Source organism: Canis lupus, chromosome 31 (genome assembly GCF_011100685.1).
Source record: "Canis lupus familiaris isolate Mischka breed German Shepherd chromosome 31, alternate assembly UU_Cfam_GSD_1.0, whole genome shotgun sequence".
Lineage (NCBI taxonomy): Eukaryota > Metazoa > Chordata > Mammalia > Carnivora > Canidae > Canis > Canis lupus.
This window is the reverse complement of record NC_049252.1, coordinates 39,585,690-39,605,251: the sequence shown is the minus strand read 5'-3', so window position 1 is coordinate 39,605,251 and position 19,562 is coordinate 39,585,690. Positions and strand designations below refer to the sequence as shown.

The window sequence follows — 19,562 nt, the reverse complement described above, 5'->3', positions numbered from 1 at the left end:
GAAAGGTCTACATTGTAGGACTATCTCAAAAAATAGTGTAAGTAGGGGAGCCTGGTCATCTCAGCTGGTAGAGCATCTGCCCCTTGATCTCAAGGTCATGAGTTTAAGCTCCACGTTGTGTGTGTGGAGCCCAGTCAAAAGAAAAAAAAAAAAAAGTATCAATACACACCTCTACTCACAAAGGAAATAATGAACAACTCAACAACAAAACCCAATCCTATTCAAAAACTGTCAAAGGACTTGAACAGACATTTCTTCAAAGACATACAAATGGCCAATTAGCTCATGAAAAGATGCTCAACATCACTGATCATCAGGGAAATGCACATTAAAACCACGATGAGGTCTCACCTCACACCCGCTAGGATGGCGATCATAAACAGAAAACGGAAAATAAGTGCTGGCAAGGATGTGGAGAAACTGGAACGCTGTGCACGGCTGGCAAGAACATAAGGGGCAGCCGCTGTGAAGACAGTATGGCAGCTCCTCAAGACATACACAGCATCACCATCTGACCTGGCAATCCTGTTCCTAGATAGGTACACCCCCGAAGTGACAGCAGGGACTGCAACAGATACTCGTACACGGAGTAACATTATTCAGATTAGTCAAAAGGTGAAAACAACCATCTAAAGGTCCTTCAACAGATAAAGATGAAGAGATAAATACAATGTGGTATCTAAATGTAACAATATTATTCAGCCATAAAAAAAAAAAACAAGAAACTTTGATTTGCCTTACATGGACAGACCCCACAGACATGATGCTGAGTGGAATAAACCAGACAGAATAAATGTTGTATGATCCCACTTACAGGAGGGCCCAAAAGTGGTCAAATTCCTAGAGACACAAAGTAGTAGAGTAGGTTCCAGGGCTGGAGGAAAGGGAAATGGGGAGCTAGTGTGTAATGGGGGCAGAGTTTCTACTTGTGATGATGAACAGTTCTAGAAGCAGTGGTGACAGTCGCACAACTGTGTGGATGGGGTTAATGCCACTGAACTGTACCCTTAAAAATGATTAAAATGGTAAATTTTGTTATGCATATTTTACCACACACACACAAAGTAATAACAAAGAAAAGATACTTTCCACATACCTGCAGAATTTGGTTATTCTTCTCCTGCAGCTGCAGAAACAAGGATTCTTTCTCTTTTTGGTAAAGGGACTGTGCTTGCGCACACTCAAGTCCATGTATCTCCTTTTCATGCAAAGCAACTTTCTTTTCACTTTCAAATTCACCCTATATAAAAGCACATTAATTAAAAACAACAAAAATGCCATTAAGCTCTAAAAATTAAGTTGTTCTATTTCTCTATTTGCTAATATATAGTTCACTCAACAAATTTTTTGAGTCCATACTGTGCCAAAAGCAGTGATCAAAAGGGACAAAGCCACTACCCACGGTGAACATGTATATCAAATGTGCTTCTCATACAAAACATAACTAAGACAGCTTTCAACCTTTCCAAAAGGTCACATTAAGCAATTACCCATCACCAGGATATCATGACCATCAGAATCCAAGATACCGAAGTTCCTTTGATTTTAAACATAAACCCTATTTCTTCCTAAATAATAGTGTTTTTTTGCAGAAGGTTCACCTAACAAATTAAAGTATATATATTTTTTAATAATAAATTACTTTTTTTTACTGGTGTTCAATTTGCCAACATACAGAACAACACCCAGTGCTCATCCCGTCAAGTGCCTACCTCAGTGCCACCCCCACCCCCCGCCCTCCTCCCCTTCTACCATCCCTAGTTCGTTTCCCAGAGTTAGGAGTCTTCATGTTAATGAGGGCAGCCTGGGTGGCTCAGCGGTTTAGCGCCCCCTTCAGTCCAGGGCGTGATCCTGGAGATTCGAGATTGAGTCCCACATGGGGCTCCCCCTGCAGGGAGCCTGCTACTCCCTCTGCCTATGTCTCTGCCTCTCTCTCTCTCTGAATGAATAAATAAATAAAATCTTTTTTTTTAAGTATATTAATGAAATAAGCTTTAAAAAAAAAAATAAAACCAGGGGATCCCTGGGTGGCTCAGCGGTTTGGCGCCTGCTTTTGGCCCAGGGAGCGATCCTGGAGTCCCGGGATCGAGTCCTGCATCGTCGGGCTCCCTGCATGGAGCCTGCTTCTCCCTCTGCCTGTGTCTCTGCCTCTCTCTCTCTCTCTCTCTCTCTCTGTGTGTGACTATAATAAAAAATAAATAAATAAATAAATAAATAAATAAATAAATAAATAAATAAATAAATAAATAAATAAAAGCTAAGGCAGAGTAAACCGCCTGCCAGAGCACTGAAAGCATGACCCAACCAGAGCCCCTCAATAAAGAAAGAGATTATAAAATGGAACTACGGGATCTCTGAGTGGCGCAGCGGTTTGGCGCCTGCCTTTGGCCCAGGGCGCGATCCTGGAGACCCAGGATCGAATCCCACATCGGGCTCCCGGTGCATGGAGCCTGCTTCTCCCTCTGCCTGTGTCTCTGCCTCTCTCTCTCTCTCTCTCTGTGACTATCATAAATAAATAAAAATTAAAAAATAAAAAATAAAATAAAATAAGCAAATAAAATGGAACTAAAGAGAGATTCTGGAGCTGAAAAGTACAATGAATGAAAAATTAATTGAGAGACTCAATGGTAAATATGAATGGGTAGAAGAATCAGCAAATATGAAGACAGATCAAACAAGATTATTAAAAAAAAATCAATCAAACAAGATTATTCAGTCTGGAGAATAAAAACAAAGAATAAATTAAATAGGCTCCTGGGTGGCTCAGTCAGTTAAATGTCGGACTCTTGATTTCAGCTCAGGTCGTGATTCAAAGATTATCTCTCCCTCTGCCCCTCCCCCTGCCCAAGTGCTCTCTAAATAAATAAATAAAATCTTTTTCTTTTTTAAAGGAAAGTAAACAGAGCTTCAAAGGCCTGCGGGACACCCTCAAAGACCAACATACCCATAATGGGGGAGAGGAGAAAGGAACAGGGTAGGAAGACTCTTTGAAGATATAATGGCCAAAAACAAAAAGGGGGGTGGAGCCTTGGTGGCTCAGCCGGTTTAGCGCCACCTTCGGCCCAGGGCCCAGGGCATAACTCCCAGGGCGTGACTCCCAGGTCGTGACCCCTGGGGTCCCAGAGTCGGGACTCGGGCTCTCTGCATGGAGCCTGCTTCTCCCTTTGCCTGTGTCTCTGCCTCTCTCTCTCTCTGTCTCTCATAAATAAATAAAATCTTTAAGAAAAAAAAAAAAAGATAACGGCCAAAACCCACAACTTTGATGAGAAAATATTAATATATAAACACAAGAAGCCCAATTAGCCCCAGATAGGATAAACTCAAGAGATCCACACCAAGACACATCCCAATTAAACTGTGAAAGACTAAGAAAAAGAAGCTTGAAAGCAGCTATCCTCAACATAAAATTAATGGCTAGCTTACTTTTCAGAAACCATGGAGGCCAAAAAGCAGTAGGGTGGTAAAAATTCAGTGCTGGGGAAAAAAAAAGACTGAACCAAGAATTCTATGTCCAGGAAACTATCTTTACAAAATGAAGGAGAAGTTAAAACATTCCCAGATGAGTGAAAACTGAGAGAATTCATTACTAACAGGCCTGCCCTGAAAAGATACTGAAAGGCTAAAGTGAAAGGACACTAGACCTGAATTTGAATCCACATGAAGAAACCAAGAACGCGGTAAAAGTGACTAAACCAGTAAAGTGAAAGTCAAAATAAACAGTTTTGGTCATTGTTTTTTTCTTCTACGTGATTTTGAAAAAAAATCAATGAGCATAAATTATATGTAAATGTGGTTTGTATAATATTAACACAAAGGACAGAGAAGGGGATGAAGCTACATAGGAGAATAGATTTACAAACTATTAAATTTAAGATGGTATTAATCTGAGCTGTACCGTTATAAAGTGTTCATTATAATCCCCTGGGCAGGCACTAATAAATCAAAAAAATATATAGCAAAATAAATATCAAGGACATTCAAATGAAAAGAAAGCAGTAATGGAAAATTAGAAAAACAAAAGAGATAAATGATACATAAAAACCAAACAGCAAGTACTGATACACACTACAATATCTATAAATGTAGAAAACATTGTGCTCAGTGAAAGGAACCAAAGGCAAATAGGTACATACTGTATGATCCCACATCTATAACATCCAGAAAAGGCAAACTAACAGAAAGATTAGTGGTTGCCAGGGGCTGGGGGATGGGAAAGGCAGCTAACAGGGTGGGGGTTTCTTTTTGTGGTGATGTAAGTGTTCTGGAAGTAGACAGGAGTTATAGTTGCACAACTTGGTGAATATACTAAAACCGAAATGCACACTTAAAAATAATTTTTATGATATGCCTTAATATGTCTTAAATTATATCTTATATATAAATATCTAATATTCAATATAAAAATATCTAAAATATATCTTAATAAAGTTGTTTTAAAAAAAAAAAACAAAAACAAAATAAAGCTACATTAAAAATCATCATAAGATGGGGATCCCTGGGTGGCTCAGCGGTTTAGTGCCGCCTTCAGCCCAGGGCGTGACCTGGAGTCCCGGGATCGAGTCTCACCTCAGGCTCCCTGCATGGAGCCTGCTCTTCCTCTGCCTGTGTCTCTGCCTCTCTCCCTCTCTGCGTGTCTGTCATGAATAAATAAATAAAATCTTAAAAAAAAAATCATAAGAGAGGGTGTGCAGTGTTCACTCATCCTGCACATTCTTCCATGAAAACAGACTACTTAAAGCAAGAAAAACCTTCATGTAGCTGCTGCTGAGTCATCAGAGCAAGGCAGTAAGACTCAAACTTTCTCAGATTTAAAATATTTGATGACAACTTCTTAGCAGAAAAGGTATGCTAACCACCCAATTTAAATAGAAAAGAAATGAATGGAAATGTTGCCTAGAAAACTCTAACACCAACTATTTTAACTTTGCATATCACCATTAGTTTAGAATAAAATTCCTCATTCACTTTGCAGATGACAAAACACAGCAATAAGACAGACCACTCTTAATCCCAGTACCTTTGGCTGTAGGATTTGCTGCTCCAGGAACGGTTCTGACGGGCACTCGAGCACCTCAGGCTCCTCCTGACAGTGGAGCTGCTGTTTCCCTGTCTCCTGTCGCAGCTCGGCCAGGAGGGCTGGACGCTGGGCCTCAACCTCTGCAGGGACCGGGGCACCCTCCTTGAGCGAGGAGGAAAAGAGTCAACGCTGAGCTCTTACCTCATACTCCAGTATTTTCACTGTGATGACACACAGGAGTCAGGCTCCAGCTTACAGAACCACTCCGCAGGTCCTGGAGCCCCCTTAATCACCAGCATCAGAAAACGGGGCATGCATGGCACAGCCCTAAATTTGTACTTTCAAGTTATAGAGACTATTTCTGAATTAACTTTCTTTCTTGAAACAAATTTAACTCCAAAACCTTTAAAAAGAAGCATCCCCTGCAAATTCCAAGCTATCACACATTGCAAGGTTTCTGAAGTACTTTAATCACATTTACACCATGATTCCCCTTCTAGGGGAAAGAGGGGGTGATGCAGACCACTGACAGCTAGAAAGGAAGCTGCAGCCCTGGGGGTAACCAGGTTTGACTAGGGAGGCTAACTCCGCAAATGTCAACCACAAAGAGTGGATGAATATAGGGGAAACCCAGACGCCAACAGGCACCCCACACCAGCAGGGCCAAAGCACGGGAGCCATGCCACCGTTTCCCGAAGAAACAGACCACAGGAAATACTGCACCACTGTGGAGGACACTGGGAAAAAGACCACCAACACCCAGGGAGGGAGAGGGACCCAACCCCCACCCAGCAACCCACCAGCCAGGACAACAATCCAGCGGGACTCGGCATCACAGCCCTTTAGCCCCCAGGACGCCGGCACAGGCATTAGGAGATTCCCTCCTAGCATCTTCGGGGAGGGGTCGGGATGGCAAACCCCGCGCGTTCCCTGTGCCCATTAAATGTTCTGGTTAAGATGTGGGAGGATCACTTTCTTCAGGCAACAATCTTTCAGAGAGCAAGTCTCTGTCTGAGGTCAGGGTAGGAGCACACATGCCCCTGAGGACCACTCAGGACCACCCGCCCTCAAGTTCTGGGCACCTGTACGGGGTAGCACAGTGACCAGCAGGCTCTCGCCCCCTCTCCCCGGCCCTGGAGTCACCGCTGCAGGGAGGGCCCGGGGTGGGGGTGGGGGGGTTCTAGATGGAACCTTGGCTGGAAAGAGCAGGCCTGATGCCAAGCCCCTTCCTCACCTGCCCCAACACAGAGCTGCACTTGCTCAAGAGGATGGAAACCTGTCACTTATCTGTTACCCACCACTTTGCATCAGGAAGGATTTTACTGGCAGTTCACAGACACACACGTGTAAGGGAGCATAAGCTCGGCTAAGCGAGTAGCATACACAAGGTGCCCATCCTATGCGCACTGTGGGCGGGAGGAACGGCTCTCACTGTCCACGTGCAGTGGAAAGAGGGCAGTGGGGACACCTCACGCCTGCTGCACCCAACGCAGGCCCAGGCCTGGAGTGGGAACGTGCGAGAAAGGGCACCTGACAGACACAAAGGCCAAGGGCTCAGGAGTCAGGTGAGGCCGGCTGGAGGGTGTGCACCCAGGGAAGGCTGCAGGACGGCCGGTGCCTCTGGCATGCGTTCCCAGGCCACTCCTCCCCAGGCTGGGAAGGCACAAATCCAGTCTCCCTTGGCTCATGCAACCCTACCCCCGACCTTGAGACCTCCTCACAGATAATCACTTCTACTTCTAGCCTCGAATAAAACTCCATTTAATTTTCCATATTCTAAATGGTAAAGTCAAACGAACTAGGGGTGGTGGAAGGGGAGGTGGGCGGGGGGTGGGGGGGACTGGGTGACGGGCACTGAGGGGGGCACTTGATGGGATGAGCACTGGTTGTTATGCTCTATGTTGGCAAACTGAACACTAATAAAAAATAAATTTATAAAAAATAAATAAATAGTAAAGTCAATAGAAGGAAACGATTTTTTTTTTTTTAATTCTCAAGGTTTTTCTAAAAATCTACAGAATTCTAGGAAAAATGTCAGGTATATATGTATGTTTTTAGCCACTAAAAAAACATGACAGATACGTCTTAAAAAAAAAAACAGTAGTATTAACACAAAAGATACCAACGTCGTCGGTGCCTGGGGGCTCCATCGGGGAAGCGGCTGCCTTCAGCTCAGGTCATGAGCTCAGGATCCTGGGATCGAGCCCTGCGCTGGGAGTCCCCGCTCAGCGGGGAGTCTGCGTCTCCCTCTCCCTCTGCCTGCTGCTGCCCCCACCCCACTCTTGTTCTCTCCCCCAAATAAATAAAATCTCCAAAAAAGATTAAGTAAACCGACATACTAATAAAAATAAATCCAACTGAAAATGAATTAAACTATACCCAAAATGGCCTTACTATTTTCAAAAATTATCATACAATTCATAATTATCATAATTCATGTCTTAATTGAAGAAAACATGAAACTGCCTCGAGCAGCTGATCCCGGCCGTACTACAGGTAGCCCCTGCGTTCCACGACTCTGCTTAGCGTTATCGACACGGGCGACCTCTGTCCGGGACGCACACCTCTAAGAGAAGGGAACCAAGCTTCGGTTTCCAGAGAACTTTTCCAACAAGCCAACTCCCAGGGGAAGAAAGCCAATCAGCTCACAAGCCTTTGTGAAATAACTTGTGGCAAGTGACCCTGCTTTTCAAACAGGTGCAAAGATATTTGTGGCCCGGAGCAAACCTGCTGAGGAGGAACAGCGCGTCCCTGCTATTTTGGGGACAACGGCCCTGGCAAGGCTTCATGCAGGCCCAAGCCTGAGGGGGCCACGGGGGGCGCACGCGTCCACCCACAAGGATTCCAGACCACGACGGGCACTGGAGTCCCATCCTGCGTGGAGACACCGACGCCTTCCAGGCAGGAGGGGGAAGTGTTAAGCAGCATCACGGAGGCAGTAAAACGGCCCGAGGCACACAAGCTGCGCTGGAGCCGGACCGGAGCCGGACCCGAACGGCCACAGGAGGAGGCTGCACACGTGAGGGTACGAAGGAATTACTACTTAGTTTTAAAGTCAGAACAGATTGCAGTTCTGCTCCCTCGAGGGGGAAGAAACACAGACTGAAGCGTCCACAGACGAAAATGCGTGATGTCCGGGACCTGCGGCAACAGAAAGGGCAGGTGAGGGGGCACGGGTGCACGAGGACAGCACCTGCTGCCACGGGCGGCCACACAGCGCGTCGCTCAACCGTTGCCCCTCCGTCTATGCGGACACCCTCTCCAATAAAAGTGAAAATTCAACAAGTCCAAATGTTTTTGTGAAACCAGCTAGACAACAAGGCTCGCTTAAAAAGTATCAAGGGGGCAGCCTGGGTGGCTCATGGGCCGCCCGGGCGGCTTAGTGGTTTAGCGCCACCTTCAGCCCAGGGCCTGATCCTGGAGACCCGGGATCGAGTCCCGCATCGGGCTCCCTGCGTGGGGCCTGCTTCTCCCTCTGCCTGTGTCTCTGCCTCTCTCTCTCTCTCTCTGTGTATGTGTGTCTCTTATGAATAAATAAATAAAATCTTTAAAAAAAAAAGGTATCGAGGGGCGCGGGGGAGAGGGCTCTGTCGGTGACGCATCTGCCTTGGGCTCAGGTCATGACCTCAGGGTCCCGGATCGAGTCCCATGGTGGGATCCCTACTCAGTGAGGGGTCTGCTTCTCCCCCTCCCTCTGCTGCTCTGCCTACTTGTGCGCTCACTCATTCTCTCTGTTTCTCAAATAAATAAAATCTTTAAAAATAAAAATTAAAAAAAAAAAAAAACAGAAAACTACTACTCACAAGAATCTGTATCTCAATAAATTTGGACGTAACACTTCACAAAAAATACCGGGTATTTGCAAAGCGCTGTGTGTGTAGGTTCCCATCCTGTCGCTACCCTTTCACCCCCAGAAGGACGGGGAGATACGAACACATGAGTGTGAAGGGCCTCGGGGCACAGGCCATCCTGCCCAGATGCACAGGGACCCACGGACCCGCATGAGGGCCTGGCCGCGGCAGCTGCGCGGATTCGAGAGATCCCAACTGCTTCATCAGACCCCGAGCAGCAGCAGTGCGCGATCTGACATGCGGCTCACACACGCGCGAGCGCAGCTGAAAGAGCTGAAAACGAAACCAGAGCGTGCGTCAGCCCCGGAGCACCTGCCCCGGCAGGAGTGTCCTGTGTGGACCCGTGTCAGCGACACCGCGCACAGCTGTCCCTGCGGGGCCCTCCGCCTCGGGCAGGGAGGGCTCCTCCGCCACCGCTGCCTACCGGGTGCAGACCCAGACGTCACCCCGCTCACCTGCCAGACGCCCCGGCCCTCCCTCCTGGGTGGCTGCCCCCAGCTGCCCCCTGAGGGCCCCGGCTGACCCTTCCCCCAGGTAGTCCAGTCACTCCAAGCCCCCACCGGTCAGCCATCAGAGGCCTTCAGAACGCATCTGCGCCCTTGCTGCTGCCTGCAAGCTCAGGACCTTGCCCCCCAGGTGTACCGCAGGTGGACGGATCTGGACTCCCGTATGCCCCAGCTGACCTGAGGTCACGCCAACATGCTGCGGCAGGGCCCCTGGCACCTCAAAAGAGCTGTAGCTGGGGATGTCCGCAGGGCTGAGCAAGGCGGGCCCCATGGCATCCACCCCTGCTGGTGGGGCCCCTGGAGGCCCCAGGGCTAGAAGTCCTAGAGGGAGGTGGGCTCTGCACCGGGCAGTCGGGGAAACACTTGTTGGGGACGTGAGCACACGAGGAGCCCAGACGACAGCAAGCCTGGCACGTGGCATGCACGGGACGGGAGCCGGGAGACAGGGTCAGAGTGTGCTGTGGTGGGGGTCTGCAGAGCTGTGCCCCCGGGTCAGAGGGAGCACCTGGGGTGCACAGGGTGGGACCAACGTGCAGAAGGGAGACGACGGAGGCGGGGGGGCTGCCTCCATGGCAGACCAGATTGGGAGCGCTCCGACCATCTCCCCGGCACGTGGCCTGCAGGCGCCTCCATCCACCCACCACGCAGCCACCCGCCAGATAGCGGCAGATGGGACACACGGGGTAGAGACACGCAGGCCCTGACGCGCGCCTCACCTGCTGGGCTCCCTGAACCTCAGGGGGCACCGGGGCCTTCACACCCTCAAGCTGGCCCGAGCTCGTCTGCGTCCTCAGGCCCCCCTCCACAGGCGGAAGCTCCTGGCCGTGGCTCAGCGGATGCTTCTCCAGCGCCTGAGTCAGAGGCGTGGGGTGAGAAGCCTCCTTCTCCTGCAGCTGCTTCTCCAGGTCCACTCTCAGCTGCTCGAGAGCCTGCCTGTGCTCCTCCCGCATGGCCTGCACCTCGGACAGGTGACGCGACTCCAGGGACCCCAGAAGTGCCGAGTGTCTGGCTTCCAGGGCACTGATGGCAGCGGCGTGCTCTGTCTGCAACTCAGCCACACGTGCTTCTGCGAGAGCCCACCGCTCGCTCTCCACGGAGGCCTTCAGCTCCTCCACCTCGGCCCGGCGTCTGGCCTCCAGCTGCGCCGTCAAGGACAGTACGTGCTGCTGGTGTCTCTCCTGCAGGAGCCGCATGTCACAGGCGTGCTTCTCCTGGGCCTCCTGGAGGAGAGCATCCTGTTCCGCGGTGAATTTCTCTGTGAGTTCTTTACGTTCTTTTAAGAACCTGAGAGGACACGCAAGGTGAGCACGGGCAGCAAAACACAGTCACGAAAGCACCAACCTCACTCACTTTGCTCACAGTGACTCACCACTACAGTAGCCACTCACTACACCGTTGCCGTATTCCAGCTGGTCTTGCTCCCTCTGCCACAAATGGCCCGAGAGGAGGAACAAGGGGAGAGTGAAGGGGCCACGTGAAGCCAGAGGAGCTCGAGGGACAGAGCCCAGGCATCCCCCACTCACAGCCCGAAGCGGAGGACACAGATACACAGCAGGAGAGCACAGGCATGTTTCCGACAGACGTCATGGCAATGCAGAGGTGACGCGCAGCCCGGCGAGAAGGGCCACACAGGGAAGGGGCCGCACTATCGCCTGAGGCCCACCCAGACCTCGGAAAAGCTGGCTGAGAAGGAAGGGACACGAATTCCCGAGCCACAGGCAGTGCTGCCTGCAAAAGCACAGGCAAGGGGGCAGACTCCCTTCTCATCAAAGCACCAGGACCCGGAAAAAGCCTGAATCTCAACTGGGCACACGCTGCACATTCGTGACGTGCCTCTCGGTCAGTTCACGTGAAGAATAAGACGACCCGGTTTGCTTCTCTGTGCCAAGCCTCCACCAGATAACTCTGGCCGTGTTCCCTGACCATCCTGTGTCCCCTCCCCACACAGGAGGAGCACGGGCCTGGGTCCACCCGGCGTGAGGCGGTGGGTCGAGATCAGAGCTCAAGGCCTCAGACCCCGGATCCAGGGCTCCTGCACCTCGCTCACGACGGTGGGAGCAGCTCGCAGGTGACAAGCTGCAGCACCAGCAGCGAGACCAATGACTCAAGACTCCCAAACACCCCCACTCGCTACAGCTCGGGTTTGCAAAGAGTTAGCACTGACTGATCAAATCACGTTCTAAATTCCTTTGAAATTTAAAGGAAGTAAATATAAATTTTAGAAAAAAAAATTTTTTTAAATACCTGTTTTAAAAATACAAAGAACTAATACTGATGAACTGCATGTCCTTCTGGTAAGTAAAGTCAAATTCTTGCTCCTGAAATTTTAAAACATGCAAAGAACCAAAATAACGTGGCAGATGTGTGCCCAGTAGCGTCCATCAAAGGAACACGGACTCCACCAGGAGGATCTGGGCACTCCTCGCAGCACAGCTCAGGGTGGGGGGTGGGTTCTAACCCGCTGTGTTCCAGGGTGAAGACCAGTGTCCAGGCCTCAGTACATGCCCCCTCTTCCTGCAGACGCTCCCGCCCGCCTCCAAGCCCACAGCCGGTCTTCCCAGGGGGCCGGCCTCTCACCCTCTGCTGGGCCCCTTGGGGTCAGGCCTCAAGTGGGAAACTGGCAGACAGCTCCATACCTGACCCGCTGCGGCGAGCACAGCACCCACCTGCTCTGCGCCTGCATCAGCTGGAGGGCGCAGTCCTCCCTCAGGCGGCGGGTGGCGAGCTCCCAGTCCTGGTCCGCAGGAGCCACACGGCCAGCTGGCTCCTGGCCACAGTGGCCGCACCGTGGACACTCCTCCGCCTCTAGCCCATGCTCCAGCTGCCGCAGGCGGCCCTGCTGCTCCACCAGAGACCCCTCCAGGTCCAGGATCTGGGCTGCCTGCTGATCCTGAAGTTGCCTCATTTTGATTTCTCGGAGCTCAAACTTGTTTATTACGGACTGTTTCTCAGCTTCAGCTTGTTCTTTCAGGTCATGGAGCATCAGCGTGAGCTCCTCTTCAGCTTTTCTCTTTAGATCCTCACTTGCCACTTTCCATTCTGCTTCTTTGTCTTTCAATTCTTGCTTCACGAGCTGTAACCTCTCGTTGGCTTTCTTCAGCTCCTCCCGGTGATCTTCAACCAAGCTGTGTTTTACCTGCACGTAACATAATTTCACGTAAGACTGAAGAAATTAAAGGAGAAGTTTACTGGTAGTAACGACCCCCAAACCAGCTGTGCTTCACCTCTGGGGTTGGCAGACAGGGTTAAAAACTACGTGAACTCAACACGTACGTGCGTATGTGGAGGAAACAAAGACAGTGTCAGAGGCCACCTGCGTGAGACCAGCGATGCGGGGGGTCAGAGACACCACGGGGCTTCAGTCGGGGGGAGGGCCAACCACCCCGGACAGAGCAGAGCCACCATCAGCAAGGACACCAGAGTCCACGAGAACAAGAGCAGCAAACGGTTCAATGAGCCCCCGTCTCAGGCTTTGCTTCATTCATATTCTAATATCTTACATGGAATCTGAGTAAAAGATTGATAACTAAAATTTAAACTTCTAAGAGTATCTTCTGGAAAGGGAGGTGAATCACAAAGTTAGAGGTAGGCAAGTATCCTGATTTTCAAAAATAGAAAGCAAGTAAGTCAATAAACTACAAGAAAAAAACAAAAGTAAAAATGGAATTGAAGGATGACCTCAACTCCTTATTTAAGAATTAAGCTATTAAAGAGGCACGTGGCTGGCTCAGTCAGTGGAGCATGTGATTCCTGATCTCAGGTCATGAGTTCAAGCCCCACACTGGGTATGACTGCTTAAAATAATCAAGTTATTAAAATAAGTTTAGGATCCTGCTTCTGGAAATAGCTGAGAAGCTATAATCAGGCCAAACCTCCCAGACACTAAGAGGTATAAACACTGGGAAAAACATAAGAAACTACTTAGAGGCCTGAGAGAGCATCTAAAAGCAGGCAGATTGTGGAGAAGGGTTGGACACTAAGAAGAAACAAACGGCACTGGGCACTCTACCTGTCTGCGCCGCGCACACAAACCCCAGCACCTCCTTTGTGTGAACAGAGGAGGTAGAAAGTGAGACGTAAAGGCCCACTGGGACCGAACCAGACACAGAAGCTACAGGATCTGTGCATTAACCTAGCCCCAGTCTCTGATCCCTGGTGCAGACAGGTGTGGGCAGACCCTAGGAGCACCCACACAGAGAAGACGTAATGTGGAGTCAGACTCCAACCAAGGTAACTGTCTGCTAAAACAAACAAAAAAAATCAATACTTTTCAGTGGTATGTAACGGATTCCAGAGTCTCAACAATGTGTCAGTCACAATGTCCAAAATCAGCTGATATACAAATACCCAAGAAATATGACCCATGCTAAAAAGGAAATACAGGATTGTATTGGAGAACCTCAAGATGCCAAAATTTTGAAATCAGCAAAGGATTTAAATGATTTTTTTTTTAAAGATTTTATTTATCTATTTGAGAGAGAGAGCGTGAGAGCACGCACGTGCACACAAGCAGGGGGAGTGCAGAGGGAGAGGGAGAAGCAGGTAACCTACCAGGCAGGGGGCCCGATGCACCGCTTAATCCCAGGACCCCAGGATCATGACTCGAGCCAAAGGCAAACACTCAACCAACTGAGCACTGGGTGCCCCAGCAGACAAAGGTTTTAAAAACAAGTATCATAACTGCACTTATGGGCATAAGAAAAATATGCTTGTAACGAATAAAAGGATAGCAAATCATGGCAAAGAAAAAAAAATTCTTAACAGCAACAACAAAAAAGACCAAATAGAAATTGTAGAATTCGGGGGCACCTGGGTGGCTCAGCGGTGGAGCATCTGCCTTCGGCCCAGGGCGTGACCCCGGGGTCCCGGGATCGAGTCCCCCTTCGGGCTCCCCGCAGGGAGCCTGCTTCTCCCTCTGCCTGGGTCTCTCCCTCTCTCTGTGTCTCCCATGAATAAATATGTAAAATCTTTTTAAAAGGGGAGGATACATCATCAAAGATACAAGGGTGCATTTTTCAGGAAGACGGAACAATCATAAACATCCGTGACGATGAGAACAACCTCAAAATACTCAAAAATTAATAAAACTAAAGGGAAAAATACATGATTGTACACGCCGTCTCTCTAATTGATGTAAGGAGATGAAACGGTGGTGCAGGAGAGCTATTACACACACCCGAACACCAGAAGTCGCGGAGGAAAGTGTGCCCTCTGCTCCATGGTGCCTGACACGGTCACCTGCTGAAACCACAGACCGCCAACAAGGGCGGCTGCCTCCAGCAGGCCCGCCAGGCTCCAGCCTGGGTTCCACTCTGCTCCAAGTCCCTGCCAACACCTAACAGCAGCACCTGGACAGGCGGGTGAGAAGTTCACATGAAACTCAGTCTTGATGGAGACTGAAAATCCAGAAAGACCCTCGTGGTGAGAGCATCGGGCCACAAGCTCAGGCGGAGGGAACGCAGCTTCGTCCAGACGGCTCCGACTCCGTCCAGGGCACCCTGCAGCACACGGGGCCCCACGGCGCTGCGTATACGGAGGCCTCCCGGGGATCCAGGCGAGGCTGCGCCAACCTCCGCCCGCGCCACCAGACTCGCCATGCGCACACTCCATTGCCGTGCCGTCAGCCAGCAGGGCAGCCCAGGGGCTCACCGGGCCCCGGCCCGCAGCACGGTGCCACCTACCTGCCGCCGCCTGAGGACGCCCGGCCCGTCCCCTAACCCCGGAGCAAGAAGGAGTCAGACGCGCTCGGCCCGAGGTGGAGCCCTGTCCTGAGGCGCGAGCACGGCCGCAGGAGCAGAGTGGCCGGAGCACCAGGACCTGCGTGGGCCTCTGAGTCTGCGGCCACAGAAGGGGCCAGGCCCACACTCACCCTCTCCAAGTCCTCTTTCAGGCAGACTTCGTGCTGCAACTTCTCGTGTAAATTCCTGTTTTCTAGTTTTAAGACGTCCATTTCTTCCTTGAGCTCCGTCTGAAGAAGCAGCAGTTTAAGCCTGTGCTCAGCTTCCAGACCCAGCCCTCTGGCCACCACCTCCGTGTCCACCTTCAAGGCCGTGCCCTGTGCACACGGAACGGGCACCTGCGTGAGCTCTGTGAGGGGGCGAGCAGGCAGGAAGGACAGTCAGGCACAAACCTCGAGGGCATCACACGCGGCAGACTAGGACGCTCGCCCTCCAACGCCCCAGATGACGGACACTTGTTCCTGGGGCACACCCAGGGTGAGCCCGGCCTGAAGTGCGTGGGAGGTCAAAGCGCGGCACCCCGTGCCCCCAGCCCCGGTGACGAGCCTTGCAGCGGTCCTGCCCGGAGCCACCAGACCCACTCACCACCCACCCCGTCCCTCCAGGGGATGGTGGTCAACTGTGGGAGCGTGTGGTTCAGGTCGGGGCCTGTCACCTTCTTGGGCTCAAGCACGAGCTAAGCAGAGGACAGGCGCTCGGTGCCGGCCCGTCAGCACCTGTCAGCGCCCAGCAGCCAGTGTGCGCGGCCAAGACCTCCCACAGCAGGAGAAGAGTGAGGGGCAGATGCCAGCACCATGCGAGCCTGGCTCTAGGAGCACGCTCCTCCTCCTCCTCCTCATCAGCTCCAGGGGAGCCCCCGCCCAAAGCAGGCAGGGCTGTCGAGCACCCTGACGTGGGCCCTGACCCCCACACCCCGCCGCCCCACCTGGAATTTGCATCCAGGGCCGGCCTCACACCTGCTCTCCTCAGCGGCTGGGCTGCATCCACTGGGAGGACCGCAGCTTCTCTCCACCCCCGTGGCCTGCGACGCCCAGCCCCCGCCCCCATGCTGTACCTGGCAAGGCCCTCTCCCGACTCGCCGCAAGCCCAGCCCTTAACCCCGAGGACCCACCAGGGAGGAGCTGCAGAGTTCGGGGCCAGCCTGTCCGCCCACGCGGGAGCCCCAGCCCAAGCGTCAACCCCGCAGGCCGCTCGGCCGCCGCCAAGGGCAGCAGGGGACCGCACACACCTTGGCCGGGCCCTTCTGAGAGGCCCTCGCGTTGCTCCCCTTCCGACTCCTGGGTCTCCACGAGGCCCGCCTGCTGCTGGGCTTCCAGGGAGGATGTCCACGCTGTGAGGTGGCACCGGTGGTTCTCTGCCAACTGTGTGGGCAAACACACGGCAAATCACACAGAGGACACGTCACAGGCAGCCTCTCCCCCAAGCACCTGATCACGGCCTCCCACGTTGCCCTCCCTGGGCCATGCACGCTCAGGCCACCTCCGTCCCCGCATCTCACCTCGGGGGGCCCAGTAACTCAGGGAGACAACAGCCCTGCGGAGCCGGGCACACAGCCCTGGCCGGAGAGCCCTCCCCGCTCCCGTGCTGCGCTCGCCGAGCCACCACAGCCCCAGCTGCAGGAGGCCAGGGAGGCCATTCCTGGAGCCTGCCCAGAGCCTTCGGGAGCTGCGCTGCAGGCAGACCTTCCCGGGCCAGGGCCTCCGCCCCCCGAGGGGCTCCAGCCTGCTTACCCCCCACTCCACGTCTCCCCTCTGCATGTCCCCTCCGACCCAGACCCAGCCTGGCCTGCTTGGGACACGGCCCTGCCCCATGAGAAGGGCCCCAAGGGAAGGGCCTGTGGTCACTGCTGCGGCACAGCCAACCACGCGCAGCCCAGCACCCTCGGCGGGGGGGGGGGGGACGACAGAGGGGCTCAGGGCATGTGCCAAACCTGCTGAGGCCCTGAACATGCAGCCAGTGAACCCATTTTCCCCAAGAATCAGAGTCCTAGCAACCTCATCTTCACGCTCACAATAAGCTGGTTTTCTTCTAAAACAAGACTTAAGTCCCACCCCGTTACAGGAATGAGCCACGACAGCGACGGAAGGCTCGGGCCCAACACAGATCTGGGCCCACAGGACAGCGAAGCACGGGGGCTGTTTTTCTGGGTCGGGCTGCAAACACTGCCGTGCCATGCGAAAGGGGTAAGGAGCCCAGAGCCTCCCGCTGGACCGGTTCCAGGCGCAGAACTAGTAAGAAACGGCTTCGAGGGATCAGCAGAGGATGCCCAGGGGCTCGTGGGTGAAGCCTCCGCTCAGGCCCCATCTCAGAGTCCCTGCTCCCCTCACGCCTGCCGCTCCCCAGCTCTTGCACCTCTCTCACATGAATAAGAATCTTTAAAAACCAAGTAAAATAATACAAAAAAAATCAGAAGAGGATGCTAACGCTGTGGCACTAGCCACGGGCCGGGGACCAGCGACAGCGAGCATGACCAAGTCCACAGGCGAGCAGCGCGCGGCACTACAGATGCCACGAGAGCGTGGGGGGGCCCACAGGGGGCCTGGGCGACTTCAAGTAAAAGGGGCGCGACCTCGTTAAGAATCCAAGGAAAAGGGACGCCCGGGGGGGCTCAGTGGTGGAGCGTCTGCCTTGGGCTTAGGGCGTGACCCCGGGGTCCCGGGATCGAGTCCCCAATGAGCCCCCTCCATGGAGCCTGCTTCTCCCTCTGCCCATCTCTGCCTGTCTCTGGGGGTCTCAGGAATAAATAAATAAAATCTGAAAAAAAAAAAAAAAAAAAAAAAAAGGCCCAAAGGAACACAAACCACAGACGCTGGCTGCCCCACAACGAGGACCATGCAAACGGGCAACATCCAGCAGTAAGGAGGGGACGTGGGGCCCGCACAGCCCGCTGACGGTTCACCAGGCGCCCTGAGGAGGGCACGGTGGCCTGTCAACGTCTAAACACACGTTCCATCGCTCTTCTCCTGCCTTACTGAAAAGTGGCTACGATGACGGAAAATTTACCTGCGAGGAGAAACAGGAGGAGGTCATCAGGGAACCAACGCTGACCAACCTCGGAAGACAAAACTCAGTGCCGTGGCAACGCCTGGGACCCACGGGCCAGGAGGCTGGCCACCCCAGGCAGGACCCCAGGAGGAGCCCTGGTCCCCGAGACCCGCGGCCACGGGTCACACACCACAGGGGACGCCCACACCACACAGACACCCACACGGGCGGACGGAACACAGGACACAGGGAGCACGAGAAACCCTTCGCCACCTACGGGCCTCAGGGGGCAAGCGAGGACGCTGCCCGGGCACTGGCAGGACAAGCAGGAAAGCTGAACCCCTAGAAATTAGGTGATGATGCAAATAACTGAACTACAACTGAAAAACTTAGTAAGTTCAAGAACACCGGTGGCTTGCCTCTTGGGTGAAACATGAAGGTCACGAGAGCTGCAAAGAGAGAGCGCAGGACCTGAACTGGGTGGTGACGGGCCTCCTGGAAGCGAAGGGAGCGTCCCAGATGCGAGCGTGAGCCAGAGATGCGCACGCACGCCAACAGCCGTCCAACAGCTCCGGGGGCCCGGCGGGGAGCCAGGGCTGCTGGACACACAGGCAGCACCCTCGGGGGGAGGACGGGACGGACGGGACAGGCAGTGCTCCGTGGCACTGGGTTGTGAGGATGGAGGACACGTTCCAGACGTTACACCGCCCCCACACACACACACACGAGCTCTTGGGATCCCCCCTACGCGCCCCCGTGTCGCCGCCGAGGGAACAGGTGCAGCAAAGACGGGCCCTGTGCAGACACACCCCTGCTCCCCACGCAGCACGGAGGGCAGGGCGATCCCAGCGACGGCGGGCAGGACGGGGTGCTGGATGGGGAGCAGGACGGGGCACTGAACAGGAGCAGGCCGCAGCCTGCCCGGGGCACTGCAGCAGCCACACCACGCCTGGCGGGCACCCATGGAGGAAGCGGAAGGGAGGAAATGATCGCGTGTCTGCAGAGAGGACGCGAACAGTGGAAAATCAGAAGGCGCCTGTTCAACAGGACAGACCGTGTCCCCAATATCCCCACGTTGACGTCTGAACCTCCAGCACCTCAGAAGGGGACTACCTCTGGAGACAGACGCCAGGGCTGTCTGCACAGAGAACACGTGCAGGGGCCGCACAAGGGCCGCCCTGCACAAGCCCCGGAGACCGGCCTCAGGAGGGACCAGCCCCAGCCCCAGACGACAAGTTCCTGCCGTTGACCCCCCACCCTGCGGTATTTGTCACGGCCACGTGGTGACGGAGAGCAGCAGGCGCTCACACGGAAGCTGCACACCCTGGAGCAGAGCATGTCCACCTGCCCAAGGTGACCACCCTGAGACCCGGCTCCCGACACCTGCAGGCATCACCACCAAGTCAAGGGAATCCCAGGCGACAGGAAGGCCACGCTGGCCACATCTCAAGCGCCCGCAGCCCCA

At 53.2% G+C, this 19,562-nt stretch overlaps 1 protein-coding gene across 7 annotated transcripts in view; it reads right to left on the bottom strand.

Moving 5' to 3' along the window:
* The window catches only part of PCNT (pericentrin), a 101,352-nt gene that overhangs the window by 55,570 nt on the left and 26,220 nt on the right, over positions 1-19,562 (bottom strand). For all 7 annotated transcript variants that reach the window (XM_038581705.1, XM_038581709.1, XM_038581711.1 and 4 more), the window contains exons 11-16: positions 16,341-16,473; positions 15,244-15,461; positions 12,041-12,510; positions 10,091-10,658; positions 5,018-5,179; positions 1,097-1,240 (exon numbers count right to left, since the gene is read on the bottom strand). In XM_038581705.1, the coding sequence (XP_038437633.1) occupies positions 1,097-1,240; positions 5,018-5,179; positions 10,091-10,658; positions 12,041-12,510; positions 15,244-15,461; positions 16,341-16,473 (1,695 nt within the window). The remainder of the gene's footprint in view (positions 1-1,096; positions 1,241-5,017; positions 5,180-10,090; positions 10,659-12,040; positions 12,511-15,243; positions 15,462-16,340; positions 16,474-19,562) is intronic.